The 17,151-nt window shown below is 51.9% G+C and overlaps 3 protein-coding genes across 3 annotated transcripts; 1 reads left to right on the forward strand and 2 right to left on the reverse strand.

Moving 5' to 3' along the window:
- Positions 1-287: 287 nt before the first annotated feature.
- DCS_04390 (uncharacterized protein) lies at positions 288-1,809 on the reverse strand (the record flags this gene model as incomplete). Its single annotated transcript, XM_040801700.1, has 3 exons — positions 288-1,036; positions 1,102-1,662; positions 1,728-1,809. The coding sequence occupies 3 exons, from the start codon at positions 1,807-1,809 to the stop codon at positions 288-290; spliced, it is 1,392 nt and encodes a 463-aa protein (XP_040656733.1).
- Positions 1,810-6,442: 4,633 nt separating this feature from the next.
- Positions 6,443-7,089, forward strand: DCS_04391 (uncharacterized protein; the record flags this gene model as incomplete). Its single annotated transcript, XM_040801701.1, has 2 exons — positions 6,443-6,655; positions 6,700-7,089. The coding sequence occupies 2 exons, from the start codon at positions 6,443-6,445 to the stop codon at positions 7,087-7,089; spliced, it is 603 nt and encodes a 200-aa protein (XP_040656734.1).
- Positions 7,090-8,302: 1,213 nt separating this feature from the next.
- Positions 8,303-17,049, reverse strand: DCS_04392 (polyketide synthase; the record flags this gene model as incomplete). The annotated part of the gene is made up of 10 exons (XM_040801702.1): positions 8,303-9,172; positions 9,241-9,718; positions 9,783-10,123; positions 10,182-10,256; positions 10,328-10,612; positions 10,662-15,479; positions 15,528-15,640; positions 15,693-15,816; positions 15,873-16,386; positions 16,439-17,049. The coding sequence occupies 10 exons, from the start codon at positions 17,047-17,049 to the stop codon at positions 8,303-8,305; spliced, it is 8,229 nt and encodes a 2,742-aa protein (XP_040656735.1).
- Between the last annotated feature and the right edge of the window lie 102 nt (positions 17,050-17,151).

The raw sequence follows: 17,151 nt of genomic DNA on the forward strand, positions 1-17,151 counted from the left end.
CATGTCATGAAAGCATTCGCTATTCCCACCTACTGTGTATACTCCCTTGTACAAAACGCTTCCTAGATCCAGCCAATACCAGAAAGCTCATCTCTGATTACCATAAGCAATCTCTAAACAGCTCGTGACGAGCGCTGTCATTTGAGACTTTTGCACCTGACTTGAGCAGCATAGAAGGAGCATTATAGCAAGTGATGTGTAGCAGCGTTGTCTATAATTTACGGTATCGTCGGAGCCTACAAGCGACTCGGTCAAAGCCCAGAGCTTTGGTACCTGCCAAGGAGAGATTAGCTGGCTGTCGTGGAGTGGCGAGTGCAAAGCTGACTTGCCGTATCCTGAAACTTTTTAGTCAGGGGGTGAAATGCTCTCGAGGCCTTGTCGATGCCGTCGCCGCCCGGGGGGAGCTTCTCAATTTCTGCAAGAACATCGTGGTACAGGCCTTGCGAGACAGCAAAGTCTCCCCTCTCGGCGCCGACAATGCTTTCGGCAGACTTAATAATTTCGTACTGGTAGCCATGGGCCTCCCACTGAGACCAGTCCGTTGCGTTCTTACGTAGCTTCGATAGGAGAAGAGGAAGCTCGCTGTGTCGACTATTCCGCTGCTCCCGCGAGACGATAGACTCGTGATTGAACTCTGCCGTGTAATATTGCCCCATTGTCGCATCAAAGCTTCCCAGCCCGAGGTTCTCCATGCACTGCCGGAGATACTCGAATCGCTCTTCCAGGGGTCGATTCCGCATCTGAGAACTTGACTCTGGCATGGATGCCAGGTGATTTTCGCCGTGCGCTCTCGCATCAGCCATGCTACCAGTGCTGCTCGGACTGGACACTACGCTGGAGCCTGCGTCCGAAGATCTGTCGGCAGCGGCTGAAGGAGGATCGACTGTGCCGTCTGGTGGGGTGAGAATTTGGCTCCGCTCCTGCAACTTGGGCTGAATCATGTATGCGGGCTCGGGTGACACTTGGTACGAGGCATCAGAAGTAACGTCCTGCTCGCCTCTTCCTTGCCTGCTGTCTGTGCTGAGTGATGGAAAAGCTAATGATACACTTCAGTTGGCCTGAATTCTGAACCATGCGCACAAACAGATTGAAGGTTCCTACCTGAGAGTGCCTGGTGGTTGATGGAGTCGCGGTACACGCTGCCGTGTGCATGTGACCACGGCCAATCTGGCGTGAGCCCGTATGGCTGTGAGAGCGGGGGAGAGGAAAAACTGGGAAAGGGGGCAAAAGCGATTTGTGACGGAATATTTGAGCGAGTATTAGCCGGCTGCGTCAACATCTGCGGCTGCATCGCAGTATCGTGCTGCAAAAGACCCGTCTGATCATGGCTTGTTCCGTCGACGGCACAGTCCCCGTCCGTCAAGTCCAAGTCCATCACGTAGCTGCTATTGCTGCTGGCTTTGTCAGTTGTCCGATCGTCGCCGCTACTGTTGCCATTGGCCTTGCTACTGCTCAACCTCGAGCTCCTGACGGCATTCGGGGGCTTGATCTTGTCGCTCGTAGGACTCGTTTTGTCTTCCGCCGCGCCGGTTCTGTTCGAGAGGGCGAGGCCGTTGGCGGATGGCGTGCCGGCTCTGTTCCCTTCCGTATGCTGTTGCTCTCGTCGCCTGTATTCGTTGACTTCCCTTTCAAGCTCCTCCACCCTCTGCTTTATCCTGTTGCCTGAATGCGAGTAAGCCACGGTGGCCTACACGGGAACGAGTCATGGGATCTGGAGGGCGTCGTACGATATGTCCGTTGCGCGACACGATTCTGAATTCGCTTCTTCTGACTCCGATCGGGAGTCATTGTCCCATCCTCGTTCATCATGTTGAATTTGAGGATAGAAATGTAAAGAGAATCGACAAGTGCGATTGTTGATGACGATACTGAAGGCAGACCTGTAGTATCAAATGTTGGGCGTTCCACAATGTACCTTCGGCATGCTGAGCGGCCGGCATCTGGGAAACGCTTACTTATCAAGTACGTGTAGGTGTACTGTATTCGGTCGAACCGATATGATGTACATGTGCTACTTACTTAGGTGTATTGTACGTATGCAGTGAAAACGCCGTCAGATCTAATGAGCTCGGCGAGTTATATCAGACATATCGCACCAGGGCCAGGCGGCAATAAACTCTCCCTCGTCTTTACTGCGTTCACCCCAGGCCACTCCTGAAGGATGCCACCAATGCAACCCGGCCAGGTTGTCAGCGCTTCCCGGGGCGAGTTCCACCCGTACACGTGTGTTCTCGCGCATATAGTTGCACCTAGAAACAGTTTACCAATACTTGTACTTACTGCTCAGCCCATATTTTCACCAATGACCATCGAGACGGTGATTTCAGTTACATCGTGAGGAGCCTGGAACGAACGGTACCCAAGGTCAATTGTGGAGGTCAGATGCGACCGACTTGGCGACCGATCGCCATCCTGCCGTGCCCGCAAGTACTTACATGTGTGCGGGCTGTGTGTGGTGCTAACTACTGGAGTATCCTCATTACGAAATGTCCATTTTATCACTCATGCTCCAAGTTCTTACAAGATGATTACGCTGTCAGAGCGCAGCTCTGTCTCGTTCAGTCATCACGTTCAACCTATTTCCGACTCGCCGGATTGAGTTGGCCGAGAGGCGAGAGTGAACTGTTCACCAACAGGTAATAGGTTAGTTACATCACAGATTAGAAAGGCAATGGGTCCAAAAAGCCACTTTTCTTTCAGTTCCCTGAAATAGTCGGAAAAAATACGCTGCAGGTCGGGATCCGAGCCGAAAGACAAGCCACTTCTCGACCGACTCTGGAGCTTGCACATAGAGGTCCTGTATGCAATCCGAGTATATTATCAATTTCTTGACACAAGTCAATGATGAGGGGAGACGACAGGGAGCGGAAGTGCTGAGGGATCTGCAAGCCAGGCTATGCGATGCAAGAGATGATGAACTTTTGGGACGGCAGCGAGCGATAGATGCCACTGCCTGCGATGAGCGAATTGCCGTCCGAGCCGCGTACTTGTTAACTTGTACTCGCGGGTTTACAGGTAGACGACTCGACAATATTTCTTAACATGGATCGAACTGACCTTGTCTCTTTCCGAGCGAATGGCAAGGTATCTGTAATCTGTACTGTAACCCGTGTTAATCGACGACGACGACGGCGTTTCTAGATCGGATGCATCGTTTCGCAACAACCGTGCATCCCTTGTGGCCGTGAACTTGACGACGAAAATGGACAAGAAAGATCAACAAGAATCAGATCTTTCCAAGGTCTGTACCTGAATGGAATGGCACCTGTCAGCCCTGCAGATGGAGCTGTACCGTCCCAGTCCCACACGCCTGGCGGGGTCAGTTAGTCTTGTACTGTTCATAATCAGCCAAAGGAGGCCAAAAAAGGCTGCCCGTGGTGTAGGCACGAGCGATCAGCCTTGGTCATACCTGATACCCCGAACTCGCAGACAGACTCCACGTCGGCCTTTCGGCCCGAAATCGGCTATGGCTCATGTTTATGTCATGCTGTGAGCGATGAAAGAGATCCACGGTGAGATTTTAGCTTGCTTGTTCGATGCACACATCTACATGCACATCTACATGCACATCTACATATAAATAGGAGTACATATACTAGAACCACTCGGCTTGTTCTATTTTGTGCGTCACCGATCAGTTTAGGTACGTGTTCCACATCGTCATCGCCCGAAGCCCTCGATATCTTCGGAGCACCTGGACTCTGCGCTACAGGCAGGTGCTGCTATATATCCTTGACGGATTGCAAACCTGGTTATCGGTTATCACATTGTTGGCGATGTCAGGCCTGACGTTTCGATCCGAATCATCAAGCTGACAGCAGCGTTGAAGGGTAACGGATAAGCTTGTCGATTCGTTCCCGGTCGGCCTAGGGAAAGGGAGGAAAGCAATGCCACGGCTCCAGTGCTACTTCCGGGCAGGGGGCCGGGGGAAGGGGAGGGGGGTTGGTTAACTAAGCACTAGTCTGAGCACTCCGCCACCCGGACAGCGGTGTAGGTATCACAGAGGCGTCAGGAGGCGCATGCAGACGAACTCGGATGTAGTATTAGACGTGCCTTCTCGTACGAGGGACTGCGTATGTATGGCTGCAAATTACTGCACGTACGGAGTACTTACCTACAGATGGGTATCTGTCTGTGGCGTACATGTACATCATCGTCTGACGTGCGGCTTCCCTGTTGAGACATTCGTGACTGAATCCGAAGCCCGTCGATTACCATTCGCCTGCTCGGTTCCATGACTGACCTGTCCTTCATCAGGATCTATTCAAAGTACGGAGTACTCCGTACACAGTACATGTATACCAATGGCGATGGCTACCAGACATGCGTTGTGTATCGGTGCATGACTTCTATCTGTACGGAGTACTAAGTACTATCGAATTGACGTGTTGCTTCACAAGCCAGCCACAACCGCAGGGGCCCATGGGAAATCGTCGGCACATGCATTGGTACACATCTGTGCTCAATGATGGAGTCAGATAGATAATTGCTGGCTGGTGGTGATGAAGCGAGACGAACCCGCCGCAGCCAATTGTCCGTAGTTGCCCGAATATTACTGTCTGCGTCATCATGACGGGAATCAACCGCGAAGGAATGGCGGGGGGGCATTTTGACTTCCCGCCCAAAATACGGCCTGTCCCGCGTTGTTTGGGGGGTCTTATTGTATCTACAGTACTCTCCGTACGGAGTACAAGTACGCAGTATACATGTAAAGTAAGCACATGTACGGAGTAGAGTACGCTACGCATAAGTAGGTGTAAAAGCGAGTGCATGTACAATTCACGTCCGCTTGGCACTAATAACACGATAGCCAACAGGGGGGGGGGGTGGTTGACAGGGGGTGGCAGGGTGGCAGGGTGGCAGGGGGCTATGACTTGAAGTGACGATGGAGGCCCCATGTCATGAACACGTACGGAGTAATTATCCGTACTTGCTCCGTACTCTCCGTACTCGTATAAGTATCCGGCTGGCGTCACCAAGATGCCCACCATGGACCGGTATGTCAAGATGGCCAGGCTTATTTTTTTTTAGGAATGATTCGTAATTACCAAGCCTTCACGAGGCGATACTACCCATCTGAATACGAGGGGTAGTCTTGGTGACTTGCCCTTTTCGCTCTGCCTTTTGAGTGATGGAATCATATTGTCACCAAAACAATTGACCGCTGTCCCAAAGGATTATCATGTCGTTGTCTCGAAGATGAGAGAATCCCACGGAGTTGTGTTGTTCTTACCTACCGGCAGCATGTGCTTGAGTAGGATACCATTGACACGACTGCGACTTTAACCGAGGCGCCACAGAGGGATTGCAGAATGGCGAATGTAAGTATATTCATGCCAAGCACTTGCTTCCCTACCAAGGTAGTCAATACATTCAGCACTACAGCCCACTGAGGGTTGGATTCCTGCTAAAATAGGTTGACTGCGTCGCAGGACTTCCGCTCGGTAAGGGTTTACCATAACAAGTAGATGTAGGGATCCTCTTTCCCAAAATATTATTCAACAGTTCCACCTATCGTGTGAACTTACACTTTTGCTGCGGAATCGAATGTGCTAGGGGTTTCCAGTGTCGTCGCTGGTCGACCCAATAAGCATCGCCACCTGGTTTCGCCCGTACAGCAGATCTCTCGCTGCTTCCTTGGAGTATTACCCCGGAACGTGACCAAATGGATCGCTGAAAATCGTACGAGATTCTGTCAGGGCACTCATACCTTTCGTCTATCGCATGTCCGAAAACTCCAAGCTAGGTCGGGGATGACAGCCATCCCGTTGAAGCGGTCGCGCCTAGACTTGTTCAGTTTCCCCCATTTCGTTACTGATTTACTATGCAATTACTTTGCGACGCATCGCGTAAAAACTACTTGGTGTGATTGCGGGTGAATGACGTGAACCAGGGTGGGTTGAGAGTACTTGAGATACTTCGGAACCGCAAGGCAACGACACCGAAGCCATCAGTGGGTTCTCCTGCTGTCAATAACGCTGAATTAACATATCATCTTCACATAGACTCCCTTCACAAGCTTTATAGCATTTCTCACGATAATGCAAAGGAAATAGTTTACGAGGGTAGGGCCTCTTCATCCAACGTGAGACCAGCCCTACCCAAACTTGTCGTCAAAGGGCACCAAGCTATTACCAATCCAATCCAAAAGGTCCCTGATAACGCAACATCAACAGACTCCGATGCTACAGGAAAACAACCTGTCAATGATCTGAATTCCATCAACGTCCCCAATAAATCTCCGCCTGCATTGGAACCAACCCCCCGTGCTCCATACGTATCCAGTACCGAATACTTGAGGCATCTTGAAGGTCATCCCCAAATTCAGCTTTAAGCAACGCATGTCCATCAAGTACTAGACCTTTGAGAGAGCGAGAAATTCTATATAGTCAAGATCGATGAACAGATTGAAGGTCAAGTTCCGGTACTGTCTCCAGACTTCATGCACAGACTTCACAGTCAAGGTGTCACCGATTTCTACCTGACAGATCGAGATAAAAAGAACCACTACTTTGCTGCCGAATTTGAAAAGCAAGGCTTCAGAGTTGAACCTCTGCATGAAGAAAATGAAATGGCAGTTGCGAAAGTATTAGCAGTGCAACAAGCAGGCTCAGCGGCACCCAAAGGCGTGCTGATTTTCGGGCCCAAAGGCAACGTACGAGCGTGGCGACGATTGTTTCTATGGTTCGGACATTCAAGGCAATACGAATATGGCCATTAGCTGGCTCCCCTACTGACATCACCGATGTATCAGAATATCGTTTATTCGTAGCCAAACTTAGCAGCATTTTTGGCATTTCTGTCGAGGAGGCTGCGAAAATCGTCAATACGGAGAGGGATTTGGTCATATTGTCGAAGGAGAAACTGCCTCAAATGGAAACGGAAACCAATGTCGAAGAAAACCGTCCTCTTAACAGTGCAAAGTCTGGAAAGGTCCCTGATAAAGCCCCAATTGAATCAGAAACGAACGTGGAAGTCGAAGGACATCAACACAATGCAATCCTTGCTCCATTGGCGTCCGAAACCCACGCCGTATCGAAGATCACCACAATAATCCCAACAATCCGAATCCTCCCCACCCCGCATTGAATACGCGCCCGAAAAGAAAGTATGATGCTTACACTACGACCAATGAATACTTCCAATTTGTAGAACAAGCTCCCCATGTTAAGCTTCAACCAGATCATATTCATTTCATGGAAGATCTTCGCCCACATCTTCGGTACTTTTACACCAAATAGATGGTGAGCCAGCGGATCTAGTTCGAGCCCTGAATACATAATTCATTCTAGAACTAAGAAGGCGCAAAACTGGCAGGGTTGTCACAGAATCACTTCCCGACTTGGACCCTTTAATCCAATAACTAAAACGAGCAGTAAATTTCATCATGATTCGTCCTGCCCGGATCGCTGCTTCAGCACTCTACTGACGGCCACTCCGATCTCAAACCCAATGCGGCATTTCAAATACTCCGATGGACATGGCGTAATGCCTCACTGAGACGGCTCCGAGCGTACCGAGGTCTAAGCATATCGCTTCTGGAACGGACTCAGTGCCGAAGCAACGCCGGCAGTGACAGAGGTCGTGGCCGCACTTACAGACCATGCTATCAGACCCTTTACTAGTCGAATTTCAGCCGATGAATGAGTAGGACAGTATGCTGAAAATCCACGCTACATTGGTTGCAACTAGAGTTTACTGCAAGCTCTGCATACCAGCCGTTCCGAGCCGTCAAGCTATGCACGGGTTGCATTTGCTACGGACCGAGTGGCTCCGGGGCGGCCGCAGTTGGTCGGCGGGGCTCAATGACAGCTGCAACACTGAAGGCGACCGTGGCAGCTGGGGGACTCTCGCTACAGCGGTATAGGCAAGAATTACAGGTGTGTTGTATCGCTGCGAAACCGTTCGCTGTAGCAGAAGGTGCGCTGTGGAAATTGATGTCGCTATTGATCTAGCGACAAATACCAATAACTACCACGTTGTACCTAGGCCAGCGGCCTACTGGGCGTGCTATTCCGTAGATACAGTGGGTAATGTTACCTTTCGTCCTCCCCATTCAAGAATTAATGCCTGAGGTTTAAATGGCATCATTTTGCGTTTCCTCAGAGCACCATAAAAATTGTGGACGAAATCATGATGCGTTCATTCCCCCCCTCACCCCCCCCCCAAAAAAAACGGCGTGAGAAACATATTGGAGTGTGCCTCATGTAACGCTCAACTCATGGATACGACTCGAAGAAGTCTCTTGAACGAATACCATGTAATCGGAAGATTCGACATTCCATCCACATGGTGGCCTGCTTCAAGCCCGCTGCACCAGGGCGACGCGGATGAGATCCCCCAGATTCAGCAGCGAGGGGCTCTGCACAATCGTCATCACCGTCGTCTCGACGCTGAACTTTTGCCGAATCCAGTTCCGCAGCTCCATAGCTACCAGGGAGTCGAGACCGGCATTCTCCGGAGAGTGTTCAATCTTAATACTCCCCTCCTCCTTGATGAGGAAGTTGGCCAGCGCAGATGCAATTGCCGTCGCAATGATGGTCGTGGTGCTTTGCTCCTCCAGAATAGCGGGATCCGACGCGGCCGCGGCCAACAGAGCTCCGACGCTGTCTTGCTCCTTGGTGGTCTTGGCCGAGGCGTCTGCAGCGCCGTTGATGTTGTGGTATATGCTCATTCGAACATCTTTTTTCCAAACCACACGGTTGTTCGGGGAAGCGATGGGCACGGTGGTGACAAGTCCCAGCAGAATCTGGCCAGGACTTGTGTACGCTCCGTCCGACGCTCGCGGATTGATCGGCCTGGATCGTTGAATCGCCAGGTTGGTTGCGTCAAGCAGATCCTGCTCCTTGAGAATCCGCATTCCCGATTTTTGGAACCGGTCAAGAATATCCTTGTTCTTGGAGACGAACCCGACCTCGCCCATGACGCCGATATCGATGACCGATGCCGCCAATCCGTTGCGGTGGCGGAACTGCACAAAGGCATCGAGGAAAGTGTTGGCGGCGCTATAATTGGCCTGACCCCATTGACCGACGATGCCGCTGTAGGATGAGCATAGGATGAAAAAGTCCAGTTCGGAAGTGATGGCATTGTGGAGATTCCATGTGCCCTGAACTTTTGGTGCTACCGCCGTGGTCCAGTCGTCAAACGACATGTCAGACAGGGAGACATCCTGTTCACGAGTTAGCCTCCAATTTACGCTCGGCACGAGAGAGGAACCGGGAGCGAACGAGTACGGACCTTCAAGACCATGGACAGGTTCATGACTCCTGCGATCGGCCTCGACGCCGCCTGAACTGCCTTCTCTACGTCCTCCACGTTACTGACACTACCGGCAGCCAGCTGGACTTCGCAGCCTTGAGACTGGAGCTCGTCCATGAATCCCTGCAACTCTGGCTTGACCTTGGCAGATCGGGAGAGGAAAACAAGGTGACGAGCGCCCTGCTCGACCATCCACATCGCAATGGCCCTTCCTAACCCGCCGAGACCGCCAACGAGAAGGTAGCTGCGGTCGGAGCGGAACGACGGGGCAGGACGATCGGCGACGGCTTCGACAGATGAAGGATCATCGGGCATCGCCACGATGATCTTTCCTATATGTCGGCCGCCCTGCATGAATCGGAAGGCATCCTGAATCTGGCCAGCCTCGAAGACCTTGGCAATGACGCCAGGATTGAGCGCACCATCACGGATCCACCTGACGCAGCGCTCCAAGAGTCTTAACAGTCATTAGCACATGAACTTTTAGCAGATCGTTGAGGCATCACCGCGACGTCACTTACTCCGCGGCCTTCTCTGGCCGAACCTGCGAGACCTGCCACAGGTCGAGGCCGACAAAAGTACGGTTGGCCTCGAAAGCTTCCATAGACAGCTTAGCGCGTCGTCGGAAGTCTCGTTTACCAATCTCAATCATGGTGCCAAACTCGGCCACGCATTTCCAAGACGCTTGGAGAAGCTCCCCCGCAAGAGAGTTAAGGACGACATCGACGCCCCTGTCGTTGGTCGCGCGCATCACATCGCCCAGGAAGGATGAATCGCGCGAGTTGAAGATGTGCGATCGCGGTATCTTGTGTTGCTCAATGAGATACTGAATCTTTTCATCATTTCCAACAGTGCAATAGACCTTAAAACGTTGTCAGAGTCGATCACACATGCAAGGACATTCATCGGGTGAAACTCACCTCGGCACCGAGCATTTGTGCAATCTGAATGGCGGCCAGACCGACACCGCCACAGGCAGAGTGGATGAGAATCGACTGCCATGAAAAATACGTCAGCGTTCCGAAGAGGAATCTTCGAATGCCTATGATTCGACTCGCATGCATACCTGTCCATGCTTCAAATTGGCTTTGTCCGTGAGGGCCATCGTTGCTGTGGCATACACACACGGTAGAGCAGCGCCCTGCTCGAAACTCAGCGAGTCGTCAATCTTGACGCAGAGGGTCTGGGACAAGGCGATGTGCGTTGTGAAACAACCACTCGACATGTACATGACGCGATCGCCGATGGCGAATTTCTGCACTCCAGGGCCGACCTCCGTGATGATTCCACAGCCTTCCAAGCCAATCTCTCGTGGGCTGTTGTCAAGGACGCCAAGTGCAATGAGAACATCCTGCTCGGTGTTAGTGGACAAAATCTTTTGCGGTACGGAAAATGCCTACTCTAAAGTTCAGACCGATAGCCTTCGTCTGCACGAGGACTTGACCATGGCCCAGTGGTGTGCGCGTCACTTCGCTCCACCCCATGGTGTGAAGCAATCCGGGCGTCTTGACGGTGAGGTATTTCAAAGACGGATCATCGCTGGCCCTTTCTGTGCTGGAGAAGGCATTCGACATTGTCTGCCAGTGCATCCGTGGAACGAGAATCCGGTTGCCAACGACGGCGAATTCCCAGTCAGGGTCCATAGAATCGGCATCCAGCTCCGGCGACTGAACGCGCATGAGCACGTCGACAAGTGCCTCGGTTGCAGATGAAGGGGTGATTTTGGTGTCAATTTCAACCGTGAACAGCTTGACCGAAAGCTCACTTCGAGCAGTGCGGGCTAGACCTAGGGTCATGGCAGTTCTTGGATCCTCGCAATTGACCTGCGAAGGACGAGTCGCCCAGACCAGCTTCGCATTGATAGAGTTCAAGTGAGCAACAAGACTCTCGAAAGAGTCCTTTGTCAGACCATGCACCATGGCCTCCTGGAGGTCCAGAAGCGAGATTGCATCCTGAGCTGGCAAGGGCGAGCCAAAGAGGCACACATCAACTGCCATTCCTCTAGCCTCGAGGGTGTCCTTTGCTTCTCTCACGTAGGCTCCGCTGAGAGTGTACGTCACGAGAGTGACCCTGGGTGGCTTGTTGACTGTTATTGCAGGAACTGCCATGATTCCAGCGCTTTGCTGGTACGGGGCAATGCCATCGATGGCGATGGCAGGCTCCTGGAAACCGGCTGCCACCAGTTCTTTGGTCCATCTCTCGGGTGAGATGTAGGGCTCCGAAGAACGGTTGTCGTCATCTCCCAACCACCAACCAGATAGGTAGCCCATCACATAGTTGACGTATTTGGCATCGGGGCAGAGCTCCTGCAGGAACAGTCGACCACCAGGGCTGAGCAGGGTCCTCAGGTGAAGCAGAGAGGTCTGTAGGCATGGGGTGGCATGGATGACGTTGGATGCGACGATCAGATCATACCCACCCTCTTGGAATCCCTGCTCCACGGGGCTTTGAGAAATATCGAGCGCGGCATATTCTATATTCTCGACGTCTGCAAATCGTTCCTTGGCAGCCGCCATGAAGCCGGTGGAGATGTCGGTGTAGGTGTAGCTTCCAAATAGTCGCTCGCCTTGTCGCGACTTGAGTGCCTTGAGGACTTTCACCGTGGTGCCTCCAGTTCCGGCACCGACTTCGAGGATCCTAAGTCGGGGGTTTGTGTGTCCGAGAGCCTGCAGTGCGTCTTCGTACTCGAGCTCGTCTCCGACGGCGTAGAAATCAGTGAGGATGTCGTCCTTCATCAGCACATGAAGCGGATGCGTTTTACCTTCGAAGATGGAGTCAACGGCTTTGAACAAGCGGTGAATGGCGATGCAGAACGCTGGATATTGCGATTTTTCACCATCGATCACGATCTCTTCAATCCTCGACAAGCGTTGCTCTCGAGTGAGCTCCCACAGGCGCGTTTCGTTGGAGACGAAGACGTTGGCGCCAGACTTGTACTTTTCAAGCTGTTCCTGCATCCAGGAAAGGAATTTGCGAAGATGAGGTTGGGTCTCCTCCGTCAGTCTGATGTTTTCTACATGGTCGATGATGCAGAGAATCATAAGCTCCTCAAATAACGACCACTCTCTGGGAATGTGGGTACGTGGATGCATGTGATCCTTTAGATTCAAGAAATCCGCATGCGGCTTCCACTCAAACTGGGTGATGAGAGGTAAATTCTCGTCGGCGTCATCTTCACGGGTCAATGCCGACGCTTTGAAGCCCCTGAGTGACAAAATCATCTCGCCATTGCTCTGGGCTGTCAGGTTACCAACGAACGATCCACGCTCGAGCGTGCCAATGTCGGCTACAACATCAAGATCGTCCGTGGTAGGGCGCACTATCATTCCTTCGATGAAGGTGGGCACGGCGATGCTCTTGCAGTTTCGACCAAGTCCACGATAGGCAGAAACGGTGAAGAGTTGGAAACACTGGTCGATAGTTGCAGGGTGCATGGCGTAGTTGCCCCTGGTCCCGGTCTGCAGAAATGGAACAGCGGCAGTTGAGAGACTTGCGTCAGTCGCAGAGGAAATATTGCGTAATCCCTGGAACAGTCCGGTGTAATTGAAACCTACCCGGTTAAGGATGCCGTACCATTCGCCATCCTCCACCTTTCGGGGAAGAGGCGCCTGTGCTTGAGCACTAAGGTCCACAGATTTATCAACCGATGCACGAGCCTCACCGGCACAATGGTTGATCCACCTGGTGCCGTCATGGGAGCTGATGCCAAAGGTATACCAGGGCGATTCGTCTGACGAGTCCGACGAAATAGGGGTTATGCTGGTCACCAGCTCGACCGTCTTTCCGTGGTCAAGAACGAGTCCGGCTGTGATCTTGACGTTTCGCAGACTGTAAGTTGTGTCGCCTTCCAGCTGTCTAATGGCCTCTCCTACCATGCAAATGTACCCAGCACCCGGAAAGATAACCTGGCCGTTAACTTCGTGCCCCGACAGCCACGGGGCGTCTTCCAAGGCCAGCTTGTTTCTCCAAAACGGGCTGTTGGACACCTCAAGAACCCTGGAGCCGAGCAGTTCATGCGGAGCATGCTCGCGGAAACGCCATTCGCGGGTCATACGAGACTCTGCCCAGTGAGCGGTGTCGCGCTTCCATGAGTATCGCGGCATGTTTCGAACATGACTTCCTCCAGCGACGCCGACGGCAGAATAGTCGACATCAACACCGTGCTGGAACAACTTTCCGGCGAGGTGCAGCATGCTTTCTTCGTCTATCTTGTCTCTCTGCAGTGTTCCCATGTGCACGTCATCTCCTCGGTCGAGATCTCTCAGTATCTGGCCTATGGGCCCCTTGAGTGCTGGGTGAGGTCCGATTTCGACAATGGCCACCTTTCCATCCACCCCAGCAAGGGCTGACCGAAGGGCGGTGTTGAACAAAACAGGGCTCTCCATGTTTTTTCTCCAGTACGCCGGCCCGAGGCTGCCATCCCCGGTAAGTCGTTTCCCAGTAACAGACGAGTAGAAAGGGACGACAGGAGAAACGCTTGTCACAAAAGGCAGCAGGTGCTCCTCGTACTGGGGGCCATTCTCCAGCATGTGGTGAGAATGGAACGCTCTTTCGACACGTAACATACGGGCAAGGACACCGGGTTGTTTCTCCTTGACATTCTGCACCACCTTTTCCACCTGCTCAGTGTCTCCAGACACCGTAACACTGCATTGGCTGTTTTCACACGCAACAACGACGCCGGATTCCATGTAAGGCGCCATTTCATGTGGTCCGAGACCAATAGCAGCCATTGAGCCACGCTTATCAGATGTTTGTGTGCTGTTTGTACCGCGGAACGTACCAATGGCCATTGCCGCCTCTGCCGTGATGGCGCCGCAAGCATATGCAGCTGCGGTCTCTCCTGACGAGTGGCCGAGCACAATGTCCGGTTGGATGTTCCAAGATCGAAGCACATCGACAAGGGCCACCTGCACAGCAATGGACAGAGGATGGCCCATCTCTGCCTTTTGAACACGGCTCTTGCCGGCAGCCTTACGTAGCTCGTCTTTGATTGTCCACGATGGAGGGGCGGGTAGCCCGCGAAGGAAGTTGTCTAGCTTGTCAATAGTACTTCTGAAAACAAGGTTCGAGTCGATCAGCTGAGCTCCCATTTCGGGCCATTGCGCTCCTTGCCCAGTGAATACCCATGCAACGCGAGCGGCTTTGTTCGAATGCTCGGAGGGAGACAAATCCAAAGAGTTCTTGTTCGCTGCAATAGCGTAAGCTCGGTGAGATTTGTGCTCTCGGCGGAGTGCGAGAGTGTAAGCTATGTCTTTAAGAGAAGCATCGCTTTGTGTGAGGTAATTTTGATGTTCTTCGATGCTCGCTTTTAGTGAAGAATCACCGCTTGCTGAGAATAGAAGCAACTGTGGACGTAGAGGAAATTCCTCGTCCAGACTATGGTCCAGACCACGGTCATTGCTCCTCGAAATGCCGTTTCCGTAGACAGATCCATTGCCGTTTGATACAATTGCATCCACACTACCTTTGCCGTCCATATGCGCATATTCCAAGCTAACTTCAGGGCCGTGACCATTGATGTTCTCAGGGCCGTTGCCAATGCCTTTCTCCATACCAGCACCATTTAAAACGCCGTTAGAATTGCCGTTGCTGATGCTGTTTGCATGATGAGTATTTCCGTCGCCGTTGGCTGTGTCGTTGGCGACGCCGTTGACAGTGTTGTTGCAGTTGACCGTACCATTTCCGCTGATAGTACCATTACCGTTGACAGCGCCGTTACTTTTCATAGTGCCGTCACCGTTGAAAGCGCCGTTACCGTTCACGCTGCCGCTACCGTTGATTGTGCCGATACATTTCACAGTGCTGTTACCATTGATAGAACCATTTCCGTTGACAGGACAGGCACTGTCGACAGTGCCGTTACCGTTCACATTGTCGCTACCTTTGACAGTGCCGTTCCCATTGATGGTGCCTTTGCCGTTAACAGTACTATTGCTGTTGTCTATGTCGTTGTCGGAGTGCCCGTTTGTACAGCTGTTTGATTTATGATATCCGTTTATATGGCTGTTGACTTTCTCATCTATTTTTCCGTTGGAGTGACCGTTTACTTTAATGAGAGCTATTCCATTTTGATGGAAGCTCTCGTAGGTTTCATCATGACCATTCAAGTATGCAATTCCGATACTGTCAGCCTGACTCTTACCTATCATCTGGGTCAATTCTCCAGATGACCATTTCCCGCGATTGTTGTATTCTCGCAAGGACTCCACGATGACCTGTACTGTTCAGTTTACATTCGTTCTATTCAAATGTGTATTTCTTACATGTGCGTTAACGCCACCAATGCCGAAGGAGTTAACGCTGACCCTTTCGGCGCGACCGTGAGGCCATTCTTCCGTTTCGACAGGTACGTGAAGTTTGCATTTCTCAAATGGGACTGTAGATTTTATGAGGATAAACCTTACAGTGAAAACGGATTCTTGACTTACTTTCTGGGTTTGGAGTCTCGAAAAAAATATTCGGCGGTATTTGTCTATGTTCGATAGCCAAAACAGCCTTGATGAGACTGGTTAGGCCGGCCGCGCCCTCCGAGTGCCCAACATTAGGTTTGACCTGATCCGCTGTCAGCTGAGCTCTGTGGCAGGCATTTAAACAAAGAAGGCTCATACAGATGTGATAATTATGCCCTTGTCGCCAAAGCATCTCGCAACAGCTGCCGTCTCCAAGGGATCACCAACACTCGTGCCAGTGCCGTGACACTCGACCATGGCAGTCTTGGAGAGATCTGCGATGCCGGCTTGAGCATATGCCCGCCTTATCAGAGCCTCCTGAGCTATTGGACTCGGCGTAAGCATTGCCTGCGTGTGTCCATCGCAGTTAACGCTTGTCCCCCTTATGATTGCGCGTATGGGGTCGCCGTCTGCCATTGCTTGACTTAACCTCTTGACGTAGATGGCATTAACGGCTTCGCCACGTCCATAGCCGTTTGCAGACGCGTCAAATGTCTTACAAACTCCAGAGGGGGACAAAACACCCTGGTCGCTGAGGGCCAGAGTCATGGTTGGCGAGAAGATCAAGCCGGTGCCGCATACAAGGGCGCCGTCACAGTCCCCTTTTCGAATCGCCTCGCAGGCCATGTCTAGGCAAACTAGGGAAGAGGAGCAGCCAGTCTTGACCGTCATACTTTTGGACATTAGCAAATTCTGTCGCAATGATGCTTGTGCCTAAATCTTACCTGGGGCCGTGCAGATCGTACTCGTACGATACCCTATTTCCTAGTACAAAGTCGTCATAGCCGGTGACGCGGTAGCCGCCTCTATGCAATGGTTCTTTTGCGTTGAGGTCTTGCCAGTCATCCCCAAAAACTCCAACGTAGCAGCCGATATTGCTACCTCGCCACGAAGTTGCTCCGGAATCCTCCATGCATTCGTAAGTAACCTCGAGCAACTGCCGCTGTTGGGGGTCAAGACGTTCCAGCTCTGTCTTGGACACACTGAAGAAAGAGGTATCAAATTGCTGAATGTCAACATCTTGCAAGAAATATCCCTTGTCCATTTGAAATGTGCCTGGCTTTCCCGATGGATCGTGAAAGCCGCCGACGTTGTACCGATCCTGTGGCACTTCGCAGAGACCGTTTCTCTTTTCCGTCATCATCTTCCAGAACTCTTCACCATTATGCACTCGTCCCGGCAGACGCATCGCCATTCCCACAATGGCAATGGGGTCCGCTGTTGGTCGTTCATGCTTGACACTGGGCTCTGTGCTGATATGAACGTCGTGTCGATCGATGTTGTTGTAAGGGGCAGGGACATACGGCTCCCCGGGTGATTCTGTGAAGCTCGGCATGTTTGATTTCGGAAATGACTCTGGCTATGCTTCCTTGAAAGTATGCTCGAATATATTGGGACTTTCAGGGCGGACTTTCACTTGAGGTGTAAAGTGATAGCA

The sequence above is a fragment of the Drechmeria coniospora genome, chromosome 02 (genome assembly GCF_001625195.1).
Source record: "Drechmeria coniospora strain ARSEF 6962 chromosome 02, whole genome shotgun sequence".
Taxonomy (NCBI): domain Eukaryota; kingdom Fungi; phylum Ascomycota; class Sordariomycetes; order Hypocreales; family Ophiocordycipitaceae; genus Drechmeria; species Drechmeria coniospora.